The sequence below is a fragment of the Acomys russatus genome, chromosome 31 (genome assembly GCF_903995435.1).
Source record: "Acomys russatus chromosome 31, mAcoRus1.1, whole genome shotgun sequence".
NCBI lineage: Eukaryota > Metazoa > Chordata > Mammalia > Rodentia > Muridae > Acomys > Acomys russatus.
The window spans coordinates 13,184,305-13,202,683 of record NC_067167.1 but is presented as its reverse complement, the minus strand read 5'-3'; the positions used below and the strand labels follow the sequence as shown (position 1 = coordinate 13,202,683).

General features: G+C 41.8%; 1 protein-coding gene across 5 annotated transcripts in view; it reads right to left on the bottom strand.

The window, feature by feature from the left end:
• The window catches only part of Anks1b (ankyrin repeat and sterile alpha motif domain containing 1B), a 1,021,560-nt gene that overhangs the window by 864,425 nt on the left and 138,756 nt on the right, over positions 1-18,379 (bottom strand). For all 5 annotated transcript variants that reach the window (XM_051139823.1, XM_051139820.1, XM_051139819.1 and 2 more), the window contains exons 3-4: positions 17,574-17,730; positions 9,865-10,161 (exon numbers count right to left, since the gene is read on the bottom strand). In XM_051139823.1, coding sequence (XP_050995780.1) covers positions 9,865-10,161; positions 17,574-17,730 — 454 coding nt within the window. The remainder of the gene's footprint in view (positions 1-9,864; positions 10,162-17,573; positions 17,731-18,379) is intronic.

Sequence of the window (18,379 nt, the reverse complement as noted above, 5' to 3'; positions counted from 1 at the left end):
ATAAGTACACTATTTTCACCACAAGTTATAAAATGTAAGAACTGCTTATACCACTCCTTGACATATGCCCAAAGGACTCAACATCCTACTCCACAGATACTTGATTGGCCATATAAATTGCTACTCATAATTGCCAGGAAGTTGAAATAATATAAATGCCACAAATGATAAAACGATAAAAGTATAGTACATAAACAAATCTTTTCTACTGAAAAAAAAAAAAGAAAGAAATTTTCTGGTAAATGGATGATACATTATACTGAGTGAGGCAATCCAGACCCTGAAACGCAAATGCCGCATGCTCTCTCTTATATGTGGATCCTAACTCTGAACCTGGAGCAACTGCAGAAACAAAGAAAGTTAAAGGGCCCATAGGTGGGGAGAAGGAATTCAAGAGAAGGAGACCATAGGGCACAGGTGTTGGAAAGGGGAAAATGGGGAAATAGCACATACAAAGGGGTATGAGCAGGTCAGAGCTTGAATAACATTTCAATCACAACCTCCTAAGGCCTCCAAGTGAGACCGAATGAAGAAAGACTAGATCTTGATTTCAGGAGAAAACAGAAACAATGGTCATAATTTTATGGTGGTGGCAGGGTACAGCAGGAAAAAAATGCACAGGTAAGAATTATAAGGCGTAAGACTCATGATTTATCAGCATGGCACGTTTTTCATATTATCTCAGGATTAAAGAAACGCTCCAAATGTAAGAACATCCTAGTCTTTGCAAGCGGACATAACATCTTCATGAGCTGCAGAGCAGTACTTTTTTGTGCTCCACACATGTGCCTAACCTCTTTTTTTTTTTTTTTTTAATTTTTTTTTATTAATTTATTCTTGTTACATCTCAATGTTTATCCCATCCCTTGTATCCTCCCATTCCTCCCCTCCCCATTTTCCCATTATTCCCCTCCCCTATGACTGTTCCTGAGGGGGATTACCTCCCCCTATATAGTCTCATAGGGTATCAAGTCTCTTCTTGGCTACTTGCTGTCCATCCTCTGAGTGCCACCAGGTCTCCCCCTCCAGGGGACATGGTCAAATGTGAGGCACCAGAGTACGTGAGAAAGTCGTATCACACTCTCCACTCAACTGTGGAGAATATTCTGACCATTGGCTAGATCTGGGAAGGGGTTTAAAGTTTACCTCCTGTATTGTCCTTGGCTGGTGCCTTAGTTTGAGCGGGACCCCTGGGCCCAAATCTGCCTATCATATTGTTCTACTTGTAGATTTCTAGGACCCTCTGGATCCTTTTATTTTGCTGTTCTCCCATGCGTCTCTCATTTAGAGTCCCAATAGGATGCCTTCCCCTCTGTCCCAGTTTCCTGGTAAGTGAAGGCTTTTGTGGGACATGCCCCTTGGGCTAGTATGCAGATATAAGTGAGTATATACCATTTGATTCTTTCTGCTTCTGGGTTAACTCACTCATTATGATCATTTCTAGCTCAATCCATTTACCCACAAATTTCGGGAATTCCTTGTTTTTAATAGCTGAGTAGTATTCCATAGTGTATATGTACCACAGTTTCTTTATCCACTCTTCTACTGAGGGACACTTAGGCTGTTTCCATGTTCTGGCTATTATGAATAAGGCTGCTATGAACATGGTTGAGCAAATTTTCTTGTTGTGTGCTGGAGCATCTTCTGGGTATATTCCAAGGAGTGGAATAGCTGGGTCTTGAGGAAGCCCTATTCCCATTTTTCTGAGATAGCACCAGATAGATTTCCAAAGTGGCTGTACTAGTTTGCATTCCCACCAGCAATGAAGGAGTGTTCCTCTCTCCCCACATCCTCGCCAGCATGTGGTGTCGCTTGAATTTTTGATCTTAGCCATTCTGATGGGTGTAAGATGGAATCTCAGAGTTGTTTTGATTTGCATTTCCCTGATGACTAAGGAGGTTGAGCATTTCTTTAAGTGTTTCTCAGCCATTTGATACTCCTCTGTTGAGAATTCTCTGTTTAGTTCCAAGCCCCATTTCTCAATTGGGTTATTCGGTTTGGTGGTGTTTAATTTCTTGAGTTCTTTATATATTTTGGATATTAGACCTTTGTCAGATGTAGGGTTGGTGAAGATTTTTTCCCAGTCTGTAGGCTGTCTCTTTGTTCTCTTGACAGTGTCTCCTGCCTTACAGAAGCTTCTCAGCCTCATGAGGTCCCATTTATTAATGGTTGACATTAAGGCCTGGGCCGTTGGTGTTCTGTTCAGGAAGTTGTCTCCTGTGCCAATATGTTCCAGGCTCTTTCCCACTTTTTCTTCTAAGTGGCTTAGTGTCTCTGGTTTTATGTTGAGGTCTTTAATCCACTTGGATTTGAGTTTTGTGCAAGGTGACAAATATGGGTCCAGTTTCATTTTTTTACACATAGACCTCCAGTTAGACCAGCACCATTTGTTGAAGATGCTATCCTTTTTCCATTGAATGGATTTGGCTTCTTTGTCAAAAATCAAGTGACCATATGTGTGTGGATTCATATCTGGGTCTTCGATTCGATTCCACTGATCAACCAGCCTGTTGCTGTGCCAGTACCATGCTGTTTTAAGTACTATTGCTGTGCCTAACCTCTTGACACTGCGAAATGACATTGTCATCTACAAAACTCACACCAGAACTACCTGATCAAATTACCGAAATAAAATTTTTAAAGAACACCTCTTAATGTTTCAATAACGTTTAGGACTTGGCATTGAGTTGCAGTCAGACCTATCCTCACCTGCGCACAGGTGAGAGTGCAGGCTGCACAAAACTGCCCCTTACCTAAAGTGTGTTCACCGACACTGTGTCGACCTTTCCAGAACTACCGTCAGGGCAGAATGCGCCTTCAGAAGAAGGTGTCAAATGACAAAAGACTTAGGAAAACATGTGGAGAGCAGCTAAAGTTTTTAAAAAAGATAGTGTAAGCTGGGCAGGGGACTGCAATATGAGAATGTGGCAAGTGTTCAAATGACTCAGAAATAGCATTTCCCTCAATCAAAATGCGGATGCACACCTCCTCCTGTTTGGGGACTGTAGGCTTCTGTCTTTCCCTGCCTTCTCCTTCTCCATTCTATCTCAAAGGGAGCATCCTTTCTCCCCGACTAAAGCTAATCCTTGCCTGTGTTCCCTATCGCTCTCTGCCTCCTCTTGTGTTTTGCTCGCCATGAGCCTCCACCACTCCTCCTGCACCCCCAACCTCAGTCTCTTCCTTGGACCCTTCCACTCCCCCTCAACACCTGCACCTTTCCACTATCCGGAAGCTGAACAGAGCACCAAGGACGCTGCCTCAAACTTCCACCCAAGGTCTTACTTCTCTTTCCCATGCTCCCCCAAACTCCTCCCCCTTCTCACTGGAAGTTTTTAATTCTGTTTTCCTGGTGCTATCACCCCCGCATGTGACAGGCAAGGCCCAGCGGCGCACTCAGCAGGCTTACAGTGAACACGTGATTTGGGCTGCTGTTGTTACTCCTGTAACTGCTTCCCAGGGCGCTTGTCCATTAAATAATCTGTTTTCAGTTTCTTCTCTTTCCTGCACTTTTTCTTATTGAACCGTCCACTACATGGTTTCACCGTTCAAATTTTTCTAGAACTATTCCCCTGCAAGAAGCCTCAATTAAGTGGTTAAGAGATTTCTCTTGCCCTTCAAATTCAATTACAAGCAACCAAACTGTCTCCTTTGTAACACCAAACCATGCGGGACTGTGTGCACCACATGAAGAACTCTGGACTCTTGCTCTGAGTAAGATGGAAAAACAATGAAGGTGTATGGGTAGAAAAGTGAAACGACCTGACTTCATGTAATGGGGCCATTTTTAGCTGCTATACTGAAAATGAACTAAAGAGACTCTGCTGCAGGCTGTTTCCCCTTGCCTCCCCCCACCTTATCCCCCCCCCCCCCCTCACCCCACTCCTCCTCCACCAACCCTGATGTTAACATTTAACCTTTACAGGGGATTATTTGAACATAAGGCTTTTAAGGAAGTTGTTAAATCTTGAGTAAAGTGCTAATCTAATGGGACTAGTGTCCTCGAAAGATGAGATGACAGCAAAAAATTCACTCTCCATTTGTATTCATAAGAAAGGTCACATGAAGGAAGAAAATAATAAAACAAGAGGAGATTGCTTACAAAGAGCAATATTGGATAAAACCCTGGCCTTAGATTTTTTGTAACCTGTGGGGGAAAAATTAATTCCTCTTACTTAAGCTACTCAGTCTATGGAATTTTTTTTTCAAAGCAACATCAACAGGAAACCTAGGAAACAAGCAATGTTGAGGACCAGAAAGGAAAGGAAGGTCTGTGAGATGCCTCAGAGGACCAAAGTGCTTGCTGCCAAACCTGACAGCCTGAGTTCAATCCCCCGGAACCTCTGTTCTGTGACCTCCACACGTGCCATGGCATGCACATGTACACATACACATACTAAATTTTTAAAAATTAAAGTTAAAAAAGTAGTATAGTTTGTGGCTGTTCCTTCTTTCTCCATAAAATAAATGTAAAAGTAAGATGAGAGAAAGTGCAGGAAAAAAAAGGTGTTGAAAGGTAGCGAATATTTTTAAATTAGAAACATTAGAGAGTAAAATGTTTGTTTAATGGTTATATAGTCATTATGTGCACTTACCTCACATCCCCTGCCACTGTAAGGTACTGGAAACAAACTGTTCTTTATCCAAATTTTCATTTTAACAGCTCCCTTTATGGTAACATACTTTTGATTATTGACTTTGAACAATTTTAATTTCATTTTACTGAATATTCACATAAAGTGTAATTGTCTTAATATTGTGCTAGTCCTTTAACTCTTCAAAATTTAACAAAAGAAATTTTCAAGAGAGATGTGCAGTCAAATCAGTAGCATAATAAACAACTTTTGCTTTCTAGTTACCAGATTTTTAAATATAGTTTATTAATTTATTCATATTACATCTCAATGGTTATCCCATCCCTTGTATCCTCCTCCCATTTCTCCCTCCCTCTCATTTTCCCCTTACTCCCCTCCCCTATGACTGTGACTGAGGGAGACCTCCTCCCCCTGTATATGCTCATAGGGCATCAAGTCTCTTCTTGGTGGCCTGCTATCCTTCCTCTGAGTGCCACCAGGCCTCCTCATCCAGGGGATGTGGTCAAATATGGGGCACCAGAGCTCGTATGAAAGTCAGACCCCACTCTCCACTCAACTGTGAAGAATGTCCTGTCCATTGGGTAGATCTGGGTAGGGGTTCGAAGTTTACTCCTTGGCTGGTGCCATAGCTGGCAAGGATGTGGAGAAAGAGGAACACTCCTTCATTGTTGGTGGGAGTGCAAACTAGTACAGCCACTTTGGAAATCTATCTGGTGCTATCTCAGAAAACTGGGAATAGGGCTTCCTCAAGACCCAGCTATTCCTCTCCTTGGAATATACCCAGAAGATGCTCCAGCACACAACAAGAAGATTTGCTCAACCATGTTCATAGCAGCCTTATTCATAATAGCCAGAACATGGGGACAGCCTAAATGTCCCTCAGTAGAAGAATGGATAAAGAAACTGTGGTACATTTACACTATGGAATACTACTCAGCTATTAAAAACAAGGAATTCCCAAAATTTGTGGACAAATGGATTGAACTAGAAATGCTCATAAAGAGTGAGTTAACCCAGAAGCAGAAAGACTCAAATGGTATATACTCACTTATAACTGGACACTAGCCCAAGGGGCATGTCCCAAGAAAATCTTCACTTACCAGGGAAATGGGACAGAGGGGAGGACATCCTATTGGGACTCTAGGTGAGAGAATCAAGGGAGAATGGGAAAATAGAAGGACTCAGAGGGTCCTAGTTACCAGATTTCAAGTTTAAAATCACTATAGAAAAGAACGATAATGCAAATAAAATATTGTGAGTTCCTGGTGCCCCCTATTTGACCACTTCCCCCTTGGTGGGGAGGCCTGGTGGCACTCAGAGGAAGAGGAAGCAGACTGCCAGGATGAGACCTGATAGGCTGTGATCATATGGTGGGGAAGGAGGTCCCCTTCTGTTACAGACCTAGTGGAGCGGAGTAGGGTGAAAGGGGGTGGGGACAGGAAGATACAAGTGAAGGGATAACAATTGAGATGTAATCTGAATAAATTGCTTACATTAAAAAAATGTGAGTTCATCCCTACTTTGTTAATAATGCTGACTTTATTAATTTTTTAAGACTAAGCATTTATAAGTAAATATAAAACAGGCTGGACGTTGAATATGAAAATTCAAATTATTAAATACTTCAAAATCTAAAAAAATGTAAGGATTGACATGATGTCGTGAATAGCATGAGACAGCCTCCTCATGACAGCCGACAGTCAAATGCAGGTCTGAAATCACCTTCAGGCTCCATGTATAAAGTATATGCAGAACTTAAATAAACTTCACATGTGGTCTTTGGTCCGACCAGCAGAATGCTTCATTATTTACATGCAAACGTTCCATGATGAAAAAAAAATCACTCAAAACACTTCTATCCCTAATCAATTCAAAGAACAGTCAAATAGTCGACCAGTGTGAAATTCAGCCAAACAAACAGAAATCAAAGCGGTTTTGTTTAGTAGCTCAAACGGGCTGTAATTTAGAATTGCTTAGAGAGAAAAAAACTGCAGAAAAGAAAATTTCCAGGGAAAATACTAACACAAACGCAGCGTTTCAAGCACATATGGAAGGACTGGGAAAACGGCTCAAAGTCATGAGGGCCTGAGATCATAGCCTCAATATACATGATGTGCAAGCTGGAGGTGGGGAGCTCAGCCCTAGATGTGGGAGCAGCAGAGGCAGGTCTCTCTGGGGGCTTATTAGCCATTAGCCAGCTGGTCTGCTGAGACAGGAAGCCCCAGGTTCCATAACAACAAATGAGGAGGAGAAAGAAGTGAAGAGGCCATGGCAACACCCACTTCCAGCCTATACACAGGCCAGCATAAGCCAGGGCACCCGTACATACATGCACACATATGTAAACCCCATGCTGCACGCGTAAATGCATGCGCACACACGTGCGCGCGCGCGCACACACACATACTATGGAAGACAAACACATTCAACCCAAATGAATTAACTTTAACACCACTAATCTTCAGCTGGCTGACCGCAGCAACGCAATGAACATTAAATCTGTAAGTCAGGTAAAGTTTACTCCCAGCCACTGACATACCAGCAGACACTATCTGATTTTTTTTTTTAAAGGAGTTAATCCAATGGGAAATTTTGGTTAGTTTGAGCAATAAAGTTAAAAATCTTTATTTTAAAAAAAAGGCAGTAAGTGGGGCCTGGAGAATGTTCTACAGTTAAAAACTTGTTGCTTTTACAGAATGCCTAGGTTCGGTGTCCAGGACCCACAGAGCAACACACAACCCTCTCTAACTCCATTCCAGAGGAATCTGGCACCCTCTTCTGGCCTCCACAGGTACTGCATACACATGGTGCACAGACATTCATGCAGGCAAAGCACCATCCACATAAAACAAAAATATTTTTTTAAGGCAGTAAGTCATCCTCCCAATTTTTGAAGCAGAATCTCACTGTGTAGCTCAGGCCCTGACTTTGAACTTAGGATCCTTCTACCTTGTCCTCTAAGCACTAAGGTATCAAGTGTGTACCTTCATGCTCCACCAGTGAATGTATTTTATAAAGTGGTCTGAGCAATGGTACTAACCCTAACAGCTGAGGAACACATAATTTAACTTCTGTACAATTCCTAGTAACGTTCTCCCATCCAAGTACTAACCAGGCCCGACCCTGCTTAGCTTCCGAGATCAGACGAGATCGGGCGCATTCAGGATGGTATGGCCATACATTATGACGGGTGGATCTGCGCCCAGGGGTCCTGCTTAAACTATGGCATCAGCCAAGGACAATATAGGCAGTAAACTTTGAACCCCTACCAAGATCTAGCCAATGGACAGGACATTCTTCACAGTTGAGTGGAGAGTGGGGTCTGACTTTCACACGAACATCCCCTGGATGAGGAGGCCTGGTGGCACTCAGAGGAAGGATAGCAGGCCACCAAGAAGAGACTTGATGCCCTATAAGCATATACAGGGGGAGGAGGTACCCCTGATTTACAGTCATAGGGGAGGGGAGTAAGGGGAAAATGGGAGGGAGGGAGGAATGGGAGGATACAAGGGATGGAATAACCATTGAGATGTAATATGAATAAATTAATAAAATATATTTTTTAAAAAGAATGTAAAACTTTAAAAAAACACAACTCCTAGTAACTCCATAGTGGAACACTATTTCTATGTGGAATTTGTAAGTTGCATGTGAGACTGGCCTCATCTATTTCTTTGTGACTATTGAAACTCCTTTTATAACTAATGATGTACACTAGTCTACAGGTGGAGACCATTTTACCACTCCAAAGAATTTAAATGACCTTTGTAATTTGGTCTGGTCAATCAAACATGACAGGAGCAGCCAGGCACTGGGACTAAGCACGGGTCTCAAGAGGCCTTGGCTATCTCCTTTTCTCTTTCCTTCTTAGAATCACACTGCTGCCATGTGACCAAGTAGATATTGATAGACACATTTTTAAAAAAAAAATCTTGCCTATCACCTCATATAATGTCCACCCATCCTCTGAAAGAGACAGGTTATCTGATTTACAACTGACACAATAGACAGGAAAAAAGAAAAAGAAAAAAGAACCCAGACACCATATGGTTTTGTGGGCAGAAATAATAGAGATTAAGCTAGAACTGAGCCGGAAACTTCCCTTGTGTTGGTTGGCTTTCACAGAGCCATAAGGTGCTGTGCTAGAGAAAAGCTGTGCTCCCAGGTCTCACTTAGCCGTGAGTCCTGCATGCTGCACTTGTGTTGTGGTTTGAATAATAACGGCCTCCACAGCCTTGTGTATTTTTGAATGATTGGTTCCCGGTAGGTGGAACTGTTTGGAAAGGATTCGGAGGTGTCGCCCTGTTGCTGGGGATGTGGCACCCTCATGGGAGGGATGAGCTCTGAGGTTTCAAAAGTCCACACCATTCCCAGTCAGTTTGTGTGTTCGTTCTCTCTCTCTCTCTCTCTCTCTCTCTCTCTCTCTCTCTCTCTCTCTCTCTCTTTCTCTCTCTCACACACACACACACACACACACACACACATATACACACACACACACACACACTGTGTATGCATACAAATATATTCATCCACACAAAGTAATGTTTTGAAACATTCAACTCGAATTTTTTTCAATACATTTTTTCTGAGTCTCCTTGAGCATAGTGATTGGTCACTAGTTTGTAAGAGATGGTAAATTATGTTGAAAGAGGCCTACAACTTAATCAGTAAATCTAAGCTCACTTTCTGGTTTTATCAGCTGTGACCGAGACAAAATTTTAAATCTAATTCCTAATCTGTTTACTGGAAATTAATAGTACTCCACCCTACAGGACATTTTTGGACCACTGGATTCTAAATGGGTCAGTACGCTTAGCACTGTGAGTATACTAGGCGTATTAAGAGCTTGGGCTGGAGACATGGCTCAGCCATTAAGGACAGGTTTGGTTCCTAGCACCCATATGGCAACTTACAACGATATATAACTCCAGTTCCAGGGGTTCAAATGTCCCACACCAGGCATGTACAAATAACACAGCCAAAAGGCTCAGACACATAAAATAAAAATAAACAAATCTTAAAAGAATAAAACAAATGAAAATGTTAAATTCATTCACTATGTTTTTGTCTAGCATTCTAAGTATGTCAGGCTATGGGTGAAACACCAGAAAAAGAAAATAATCACCCATGATGACTTCCATCTGCTAATAAACCTCAGCCCTCTAATTATCACCATGTTAAAAAGGGATGCTTTAAGTCCCCGCCCCCATGCTCCCGGAAGCACGTGGTACAGCGGCATCACCTTTAACCACACAGCTTAAAGACTCACTTGACAGCTCACATCCATGCCCGCCTCCAGCAGAACCTGCACAACCGCTTTGTGGCCATTGCGGGCCGCGAGGTGAAGCGGCGTGTGCTTCCGCGTGTTACAGCTCATTAGGTTCGGATGGGCGCTGATGATCATCTTCACGACTCTCAGCCGTCCGTAGAGCGCTGCCAAGTCCAGCGGGGTTTCGAGTTTGCTGTTCCTAATCGTAGGGTCCGTGAGCTCTTCCAGGAGGACGGCAACCACTTCGGAGTGTCCATACTGAGCTGCACAGTGTAAGGCGGTCTCATTCTCGTTGTTCTATTGAAGGTGAAGATACGAAAGACACGTCTTCAGAAATTTAACTAGCTATCAAAAAAAAATCTAAAAAAAAATAAAATAATGTGAAACTTGGCACATTTGAAAATGTAAATTTAAGCATACTCTAGTTAGTTAGTACATCTAATTGAATTTTCTGTTTGATTAAAGTATTTATCACTTATTGCATCAAAATCATGTTTTTGTTTCATCACCAATGTGGAAAAAAAAAAAAAAAAACACACTTTTATCTCCATCACAGAGTCCAGCTCCCAGAGTGATGATTTAGCCATGCTAGTCAGTGGCCCTGCTGGGTCCAGATGGACAGCATACCCTCCACTGTATGTGCCTCCGTGGCATTTGCCAGTAAGTAAGATTAATAACAACTATAGCATTCTTTCAATGACTGACTTTGCAGACAAAAGAGTTGAGATGATAAACACTTGGTGATGACAGACTTAGGGAAAAGCTATTTATTTTAAATAAACAGAAACCACTGCTTTTTATTACAAATATGCTAAGTAATAAATATAAATCATTACAGTCTCTTCTTTGCAGAAAGAACGAAGGATCTCATCCCTAGGATAAGATGATAGAATACTTTGGAAAACACATATAAGAAGGACTAGGACCACACCCAGGCCAGTCGCCTAGGATACTAGAGCATTTGCAGCTAGAAGGAGGAGGAGGAGGAGGAGAAGGAGGAGAAGGAGAAGAAGGAGGAGGCGGAGGAGGAGGAGGAGAAGGAGAATTCCTACTGAAAAACCAATGAGATTTTTCTAAAAATTTAACAAGATTTTTTTAATGAATTCAGTTACAAGGCAAATTGACCCTTCAGACAATTTTGGCCTTTGGCACTGCTTAGGTGGGGCTCTTAGTAGGGTCAGGAGGTGTCAGAGTCGGTCAGGAGAGCTATGAACAAGAAATGTTAACAGCAAAAGTGAAATCCTAAATTAGGACTCTAGAGAGAAAGATCGGCTGCCATTACCACAGCCTTCATCATTTCATCCTCACTAGGCATCGGGCACAGTCGCAGGTCACGCTTTCACTCACTTAGCCCTCATTATAAGACGGGGACTATCCCTACCATTACCCTCCGTCACCTGCAGGGCGAGGCAACTGAGGCACCAAGTAACTGAACATGGCGTGGGGTGTGATGGTAGCATGAAGTTAAAGAGACCCTGCTTTCAAGTCTCCGTGTTTCCCAAAGCCCATGCTGCAGCAGCGACAACTTTAATGTGCAGCTGAGAGTCATGTGACAGCTCACGTCCCTTCCGTACAACTGCTCTGGCCCCACTGAAGACGGTGATGTGAAGGGACATGGAGCTCGGGATTTGAACCAAGTATCCCAGGCCCGGAGACTACACACTCCTGCCGAACAACTACAAAGTGTACAGACACTGTCTCATTAACGGTTATAAAAATCTTACAGGTTTGGTATTAACCTGCTTCACGGGTAAGGAGACTGAAATTGGAAAACGTCACTCTACATCTAAGAAGAAGTGGATCCTTTGGTACCTGGCAATGCCTAAAGCCTATGTTCTCACTGCTACCCACTGCAGCTACACTGCCAAAGACGCTCTAAATACATCCTAGAATACTCCAGAGACTTGACTCAAAGAGCGTTGAGCTAAGAGGAACTGCTTCTTACATGCTAGCTCCTCCCAAAGCAAACAGAGGAGGACAACTGAAACCCAAAACCACCTCAGGTTTGCACTGGGTCGAAGAAAAACGCAAACCAGTACACTAAGCACCTAAAGGGAAGATTTGAAAGCTTAGAAGAGTGCTGTGGTGTGGTGGGATGCACTAGAAAGAGCTTCTAATTTTGTGGCTCTAGTATCAAAACGGGGCAGTGGGAGGTTAAACACACACACACATGCAACCCTACTCTTTGAAGACAGTGGGTGAAAGCTAGGGTCAGGCAGATGGGAAAGAATCCACCTGAAGATGCTTCTTCTTCTGTTGTCTGCAAGAATTAACCTTGCGCTTAATTTGGCTGTCTTGCTGTAATTTCTGTCCTCATTTACGGAGGCTGACTACGAACAGTTTTAGACTTCCTAATTTTTTAAATCTGACTGTTCTACAGGCTTGAAAAGAACCCCAGGCTTATTACTTTGATACATGAAAATATGACATAAAAATCTGCTTCCTGACCAACCCAATTTTCCGTTGGTCTAAAAAAGGACTGCATCTCATTTTTCAAGCTGTTCTCTCTCTCTCCCTCTCTCTCTCTCTCTCTCTCTCTCTCTCTCTCTCTCTCTCTCTCTCTCCCTCCCTCTCTCTCTCTCTGAGAAAGAGAAAGGCCAATTATAAAGTAATGAGTCCTCAAAGATCTTTCTCCTTTTCCATAGCCCTTAGCCTAGAAAATAAGAGCAACCTTGTAAGGTCTTCTAATAATACCAATTAGTGCTATTCAAATCTCAGGAGACATCATCTCCATCATTAAAGACCTATTTAGGATACAATGCTCACAGGTTTTTATGCACAATCAACATATCCTTGGGCTTTCTTATCAGTGGAGGCTACAACTGTGGTCCTTTTAAACGGGCAAGATTATACACTTGTATTCACACTCACTAACGGTCTAAAAAGAAAACATCTAATTTAAAATGAGTAGGGCTATGATCGCTTGTTGATTAATAATTGTTGGAAAATCTATGAAGAACATTCTTTAAATGTTCCGAATTCTTCATTTTTAACCAAACAGCCAGCCTCTGAAAACTTAAGATACTATAACAAAAGGAAGTGGCTTGGTTTGGTTTTTTTGAGAATGGGTTTCTCTGTGTAATAGCGCTGGCTGTCCTGGACTCATTGTGTAGACCACCAGGCTGGCCTCAAACTCACAGAGATCCACCTCTCTCTGCCTCCCGAGCGCTGCAATCGATTACAGGTGTGCGCCACTGCACCCGGAAAGTAGGGGATCCTTAAAAACATTAAAATGCAAGAACTGACTGAATTATTTTTTAAACGGATCCCTAATATTTTTAATGTAGATGTTTTATAAATCTTGGCAGGATCCCCAAGCTTATCTTAAAGCATAAAAATATGACATAGAAAAACATGTTCTGCTAACGAGTATTATTAAAATTTTATAGTTTCTACCAAGCAATAATATTATAATCCACAATCTCAGCTACGTACGCTCAGCTAAGGTCTGAAATGTTAAATGGAAAATTCCAGAAATAATTCCTAAGTTTAGAATCACATGCTGATCTGAGCATGGTGGAATCCTGAGCCATTCCACTCTGTCTCACTCCTGACATGAGTCATCCTCGGCCACACTTAACGATCATCTCATCTACCAGATCCAATGTGCTACTGCAGAACTTGCATTCAAGTAACCCTTATTTTACTCAATGACCCAAAGTACAAAAGCAACGATGCAAACAAGGACCATGGAGTGAATCACGGAAGGACAGATAAACTCTGGCACTATGCGGCCACACAGCCAAAGTATGATAAAAGCATTAAATGAGATTGGTTTTTAAAAACAAGTCTCTTGGTGACTAGTAAAACATGACATAAACATTAGATCAGCACTTTCCTCAAGTAACAACAGAACCGTCTTGACGTTAAACTGCTTACAAATGCTTCCCAAAAGAAAATCTGAAGTGATTTATGGGAACATTCGTACAGAGGTTCCCATCAGGGATACTGGACACCAGTGTACCCTACATGGGGAAGGGGGGGGGCAACCATACAAGACATCAAAGATCCTTTTCAAAAATCACAACGAAACACTAACTACGGTGCAGAATTCCAATGTCACGACTGTGTAGCTGGCTTTGGATCTGAAAGCCCTTTTTAAACATTGACTTCATTTCTTAACAGATGCATTATGGGTAAATTCTTCCCTGAGGTCATGGCCCCATTCAGACAGCAGGAATGATGACCTCTCCGTCACCAGGCTATGCATGACAGGAATTAGTATGGTGATGCAGATGCTGGGGGTTCGCACAACGCTCGTCACAGGAAACTGTCTATAAGTAACAGGACCTGGGATGACAACATTAGCGTATAAGAAACTGGGACAGAGGGGAAGGCATCCTATTGGGACTCTAAATGAGAGACGCATGGGAGAATAGCAAAATAAAAGGATACAGAGGGTCCTAGAAATCTACAAGTAGAACAATATGATAGGCAGATTTGGGCCCAGGGGTCCCGCTCAAACTAAGGCATCAGCCAAGGACAATACAGGAGGTAAACTTTAAACCCCTTCCCAGATCTAGCCAATGGTCAGAATATTCTCCACAGTTGAGTGGAGAGTGTGATATGACTTTCTCACATACTATGGTGCCTCACATTTGACCATGTCCCCTGGAGGGGGAGACCTGGTGGCACTCAGAGGAAAGACAGCAGGTAGCCAAGAAGAGACTTGATACCCTATGAGAATATATAGGGGGAGGTAATCCCCCTCAGGAACAGTCATAGGGGAGGGGAATAATGGGAAAATGGGGGAGGGGGAGGAATGGGAGGATACAAGGGATGGGATAAACATTGAGATGTAACAAGAATAAATTAATAAAAAAAAAAAAAGACCTGGCCTTAGAGGACAAGTCTTCACGTCGGGTCCTCCAACAGCATGTGGCCTTATCCAAGCTATTTAGCTTAACTGAGCTCGGTTTTTCAGCCATGAAATAGGAAAGATAATTACACTTCCGCTTATTAAGTACCATTATGAATTAAGTTAACACTGTCCAGGTGGAAGTACTTAGAACAGTGACTGATTTCCTTTAGTCCTCAGTAGATGTTGATTTTCATTCCTCCTGCTATTGTTTAAATACATAAAAGTTTCTAATCAGCTAGAGGATTTCTGTGCCGTTGGGGGCACAGAAATCCAAGTTACTTGTAAGAATAAGGTCTGCACATCTGACTCTCTCATTAGTAATGGTGTAGCATGCAGGGGGTTGGGCAGGTTCAGAATGAAAATCTCGAGAAGGTGCTAGCAGCTCAGTTGGCAGAGTGCTTGTGCACAGTAATGGAGACCTAAGCTCTACACTCACAGCCCACGGTTAAAAAAATAAAAATAAAAAGTCAGGCGTGATGGCAAAGGGTGCTGAGAAAGCAGAGACAGGAGGATCCCTGGGCTCATCAACCAGCCAAAGGATCTAAGGAGTGAGCCCTGGGTCCCACACAAACCAGAGAGCAGCAGAGAAGCAAAAGCTGCCTCTGGTTCCACATGCGCACTCACACAAGTGCATGTGTACCAGGGCACACTCAAGCATGCACACGCATCCAAACACACACATCCACACACACACATGCACACGCTTGGGCAGGTACATACACCACCAATGACAAAACAGTCTCAAGGAGTGTTCAATCTGTCCCCAACAAAACCACAGCACGCAGTAATAGAAATGGAAAAAAAAAAAAAAAAAAAAAAAAGAATTTCCTATTCCAATCTCCTTAAAAGGAGTATTTTTTCATAATTTGATCAATGTTCGATATTACCAAAAGCAAGTGTTTCTCTCGAATTATACCTATGTAGTTACTCCACTTTAGAAAGTTCGACTTTCAACTATAAACGACCACTGTATGGTTCTTTTTTTTTTTTTTTTTTTTTTTTTTTTTTTTTTTTTTTTTTTTTTTTTTTTGTCACTTAAAAATAAAAACCATTTTGTTCATATAAAATAACACCCTGTCTTTTAACCTTGGGTGGTTTTCTACCTTGTTTTTTGAGGCTGGCTTTGCACCATGCAGACAGTTTTAAGAATAACCACCAGATGGCTCATCTGGTAAATAATCTAAATTCTGGTTTCTCAGGAACAGAAAAGGATTCTCACAAATTTTCTTTTAGCCTGGTATGATGATAAAGACAGCCGTGTCTGTCATTTTAAAAAAGACTTGAATGAAGCCTAATTTTGAAATCCTACATTTTTCTCACATTACGAACACAAAATTTTATTGTCGTAAAAACTAATGAGATACTTCTCCAACAAATAAAATGCTTTTTACTGATTAGTTCTTTCAACGTTGCATTTGGTCAAAGTGTTTCTTTTTGCCTTTGTTGTTTAAAGCTAGTGTTACTCGGCATTCTTATTTACTCTTAATGTCAAGCAAAAGTCTGCAAAATCTATAGCTATTTGAACAATATGGTAATTGTCCTTTAATTAGAAGCGTTTGCCCTACAGTAATCTATTTACGTTGGCATTGGATGAGCGCCAAGCTGCAGCTTAATACTGTGGTTGTAATTCAATTGTTGGACTGCATGCTGGCTTTCAAATATACTTTTACAAAATGGAAACAGTAGGGGGCATGCAGAGCTCAAGATGTCTGTTACTCTGTATTAGGAGGCCATATTTTACACTCTCAAAAAAAAAAAATGCATTCTTATCAGTTTTAATGTCCGGAGTCGAATTCCTTTCTAAATATGTTCATTGTCTGCAATACAGATACTATGATCTTACAAATTTTCTGACTTTATCTGCCATAATTATATAATGCTCTGTGGCGCTCAATCTGCTCTGGACATCTTTGGTGTGTGTGTGTGTGTGTGTGTGTGTGTGTGTGTGTGTGTGTGTGTGTGTGTGTGTGTGTGTGTGTGTGTGTGTGTCTTTAGAGGACAAATTTGACTTTCTATAATGCTCTGTGGTGCTCAACTTGCTCTAGACATCTTTGGGGTGTGTGTGTGTGTGTGTGTGTGTGTGTGTGTGTGTGTGTGTGTGTCTTTACAGGACAAATTTGACTTTCTATAATGCTCTGTGGTGCTCAACTTGCTCTAGACATCTTTGGGGTGTGTGTGTGTGTGTGTGTGTGCGTGCGTGCGTGCATGCGTGTGTGTGTGTGTGTGTGCGTGCGTGTGTGTTTAGAGGAAAACTTTGACTTTCTATACGTCCAGAAACTACTCATGCTCTATTTTACATACTGACTCCCAAAAAGTGTACTTAACTGGGAAGAAGCTATGTAAACAGACAGCATGGTGCAAATGATCACGATAAATGTTGTTTAAGCATTTAAAATTTTATTAAGGAACACTAGTTCTCATTGCAAACATGAACACTGCTCTACCTTTAAATATTCAATAGATATAAAATGGATGATTCAATAAGGCAGGCAAAAACTTTACCATGATTTCTTATATGTGGGGGTTTTATTTTTAATGGACTATCTTCCCAAATGCTTTACTGTCTGTGCATCGTGTCCAAACCCACGGAGTCCGTGCATCATGTCCAAACCCACAGAGTCCGTGCATCATGTCCAAACCCATGGAGTCTGTGCATGATAAACAAACTCATGGGGTCTGTGCATAATGTCCAAACACAAAGAATTGTTCAAATTTCTCCTTCAGGCAATTCAGCAGTACATTGATTTTTGCCAGAGTAAAGATAACAACAATCAATTTCTCAATGTGGCTTTGCCTTTCCAAACCTTGAGAGCAAATTACGGCATGAACAAACATTCGACCAGTGCACCTGTTCATTGACTCTGGAATGTGAAGGTCCGTGGTGAATGAGAATCTTCACAATGTCCACATCTCCTTTCCAGGCAGCCAGATGGATGGGGAAGTACCCTTTGTTGTCTGCTACATTGGTTGATGCCTCATACTGAAGGAGTTTGAGAACTATGTCCCTGAGAAGAAAGTAAACAGAAAATAAAAGAAAACAACAGAAAAGAAAATAGGCTGAACGACATGGATTTTATCAGGTAACTATGAACATTTCCTAGAGACTAGCTGGCATTTTAAACAGTCATTCAAGGCACTATGATTTAAGATTGGAATTAAGGGCTTACATAGTTGACACACTATTTCACTTACTTATAAAATACTCAGACACCCTCCCAAAACACACACACAAACATATACACACACACACATGCGCACACACGCGCATACACACGTGTGCGCGCGTGCGTACACACACACACACACACACGTACTCACACAAGTGCACACACTCACATATACCCAGAGCTTTGACTAACCAATAAAATTACTTCATAGAATGCGTTTGGACAATACATATCTTACTTCATTAAATGAATGAGTTAAATAACGTCAATAAAAAGTTACATCATCACCTCCTCCCGTTTTGTGAATGAGCTGCCTTTCCAGATAACCCATATCTAGGAGTCAGCTGGAAGTAAAAGCTGAAGCTATAAGCAAACTCCCTGTTTCCAGAAACTAAAGTTATCATGTACCAAGATAAATTTGGGGTTTTTTATATCACCCCAGAGAGAACTGAAATGAGTGAGGTAATGTGGGTATGTGGGTAATGGG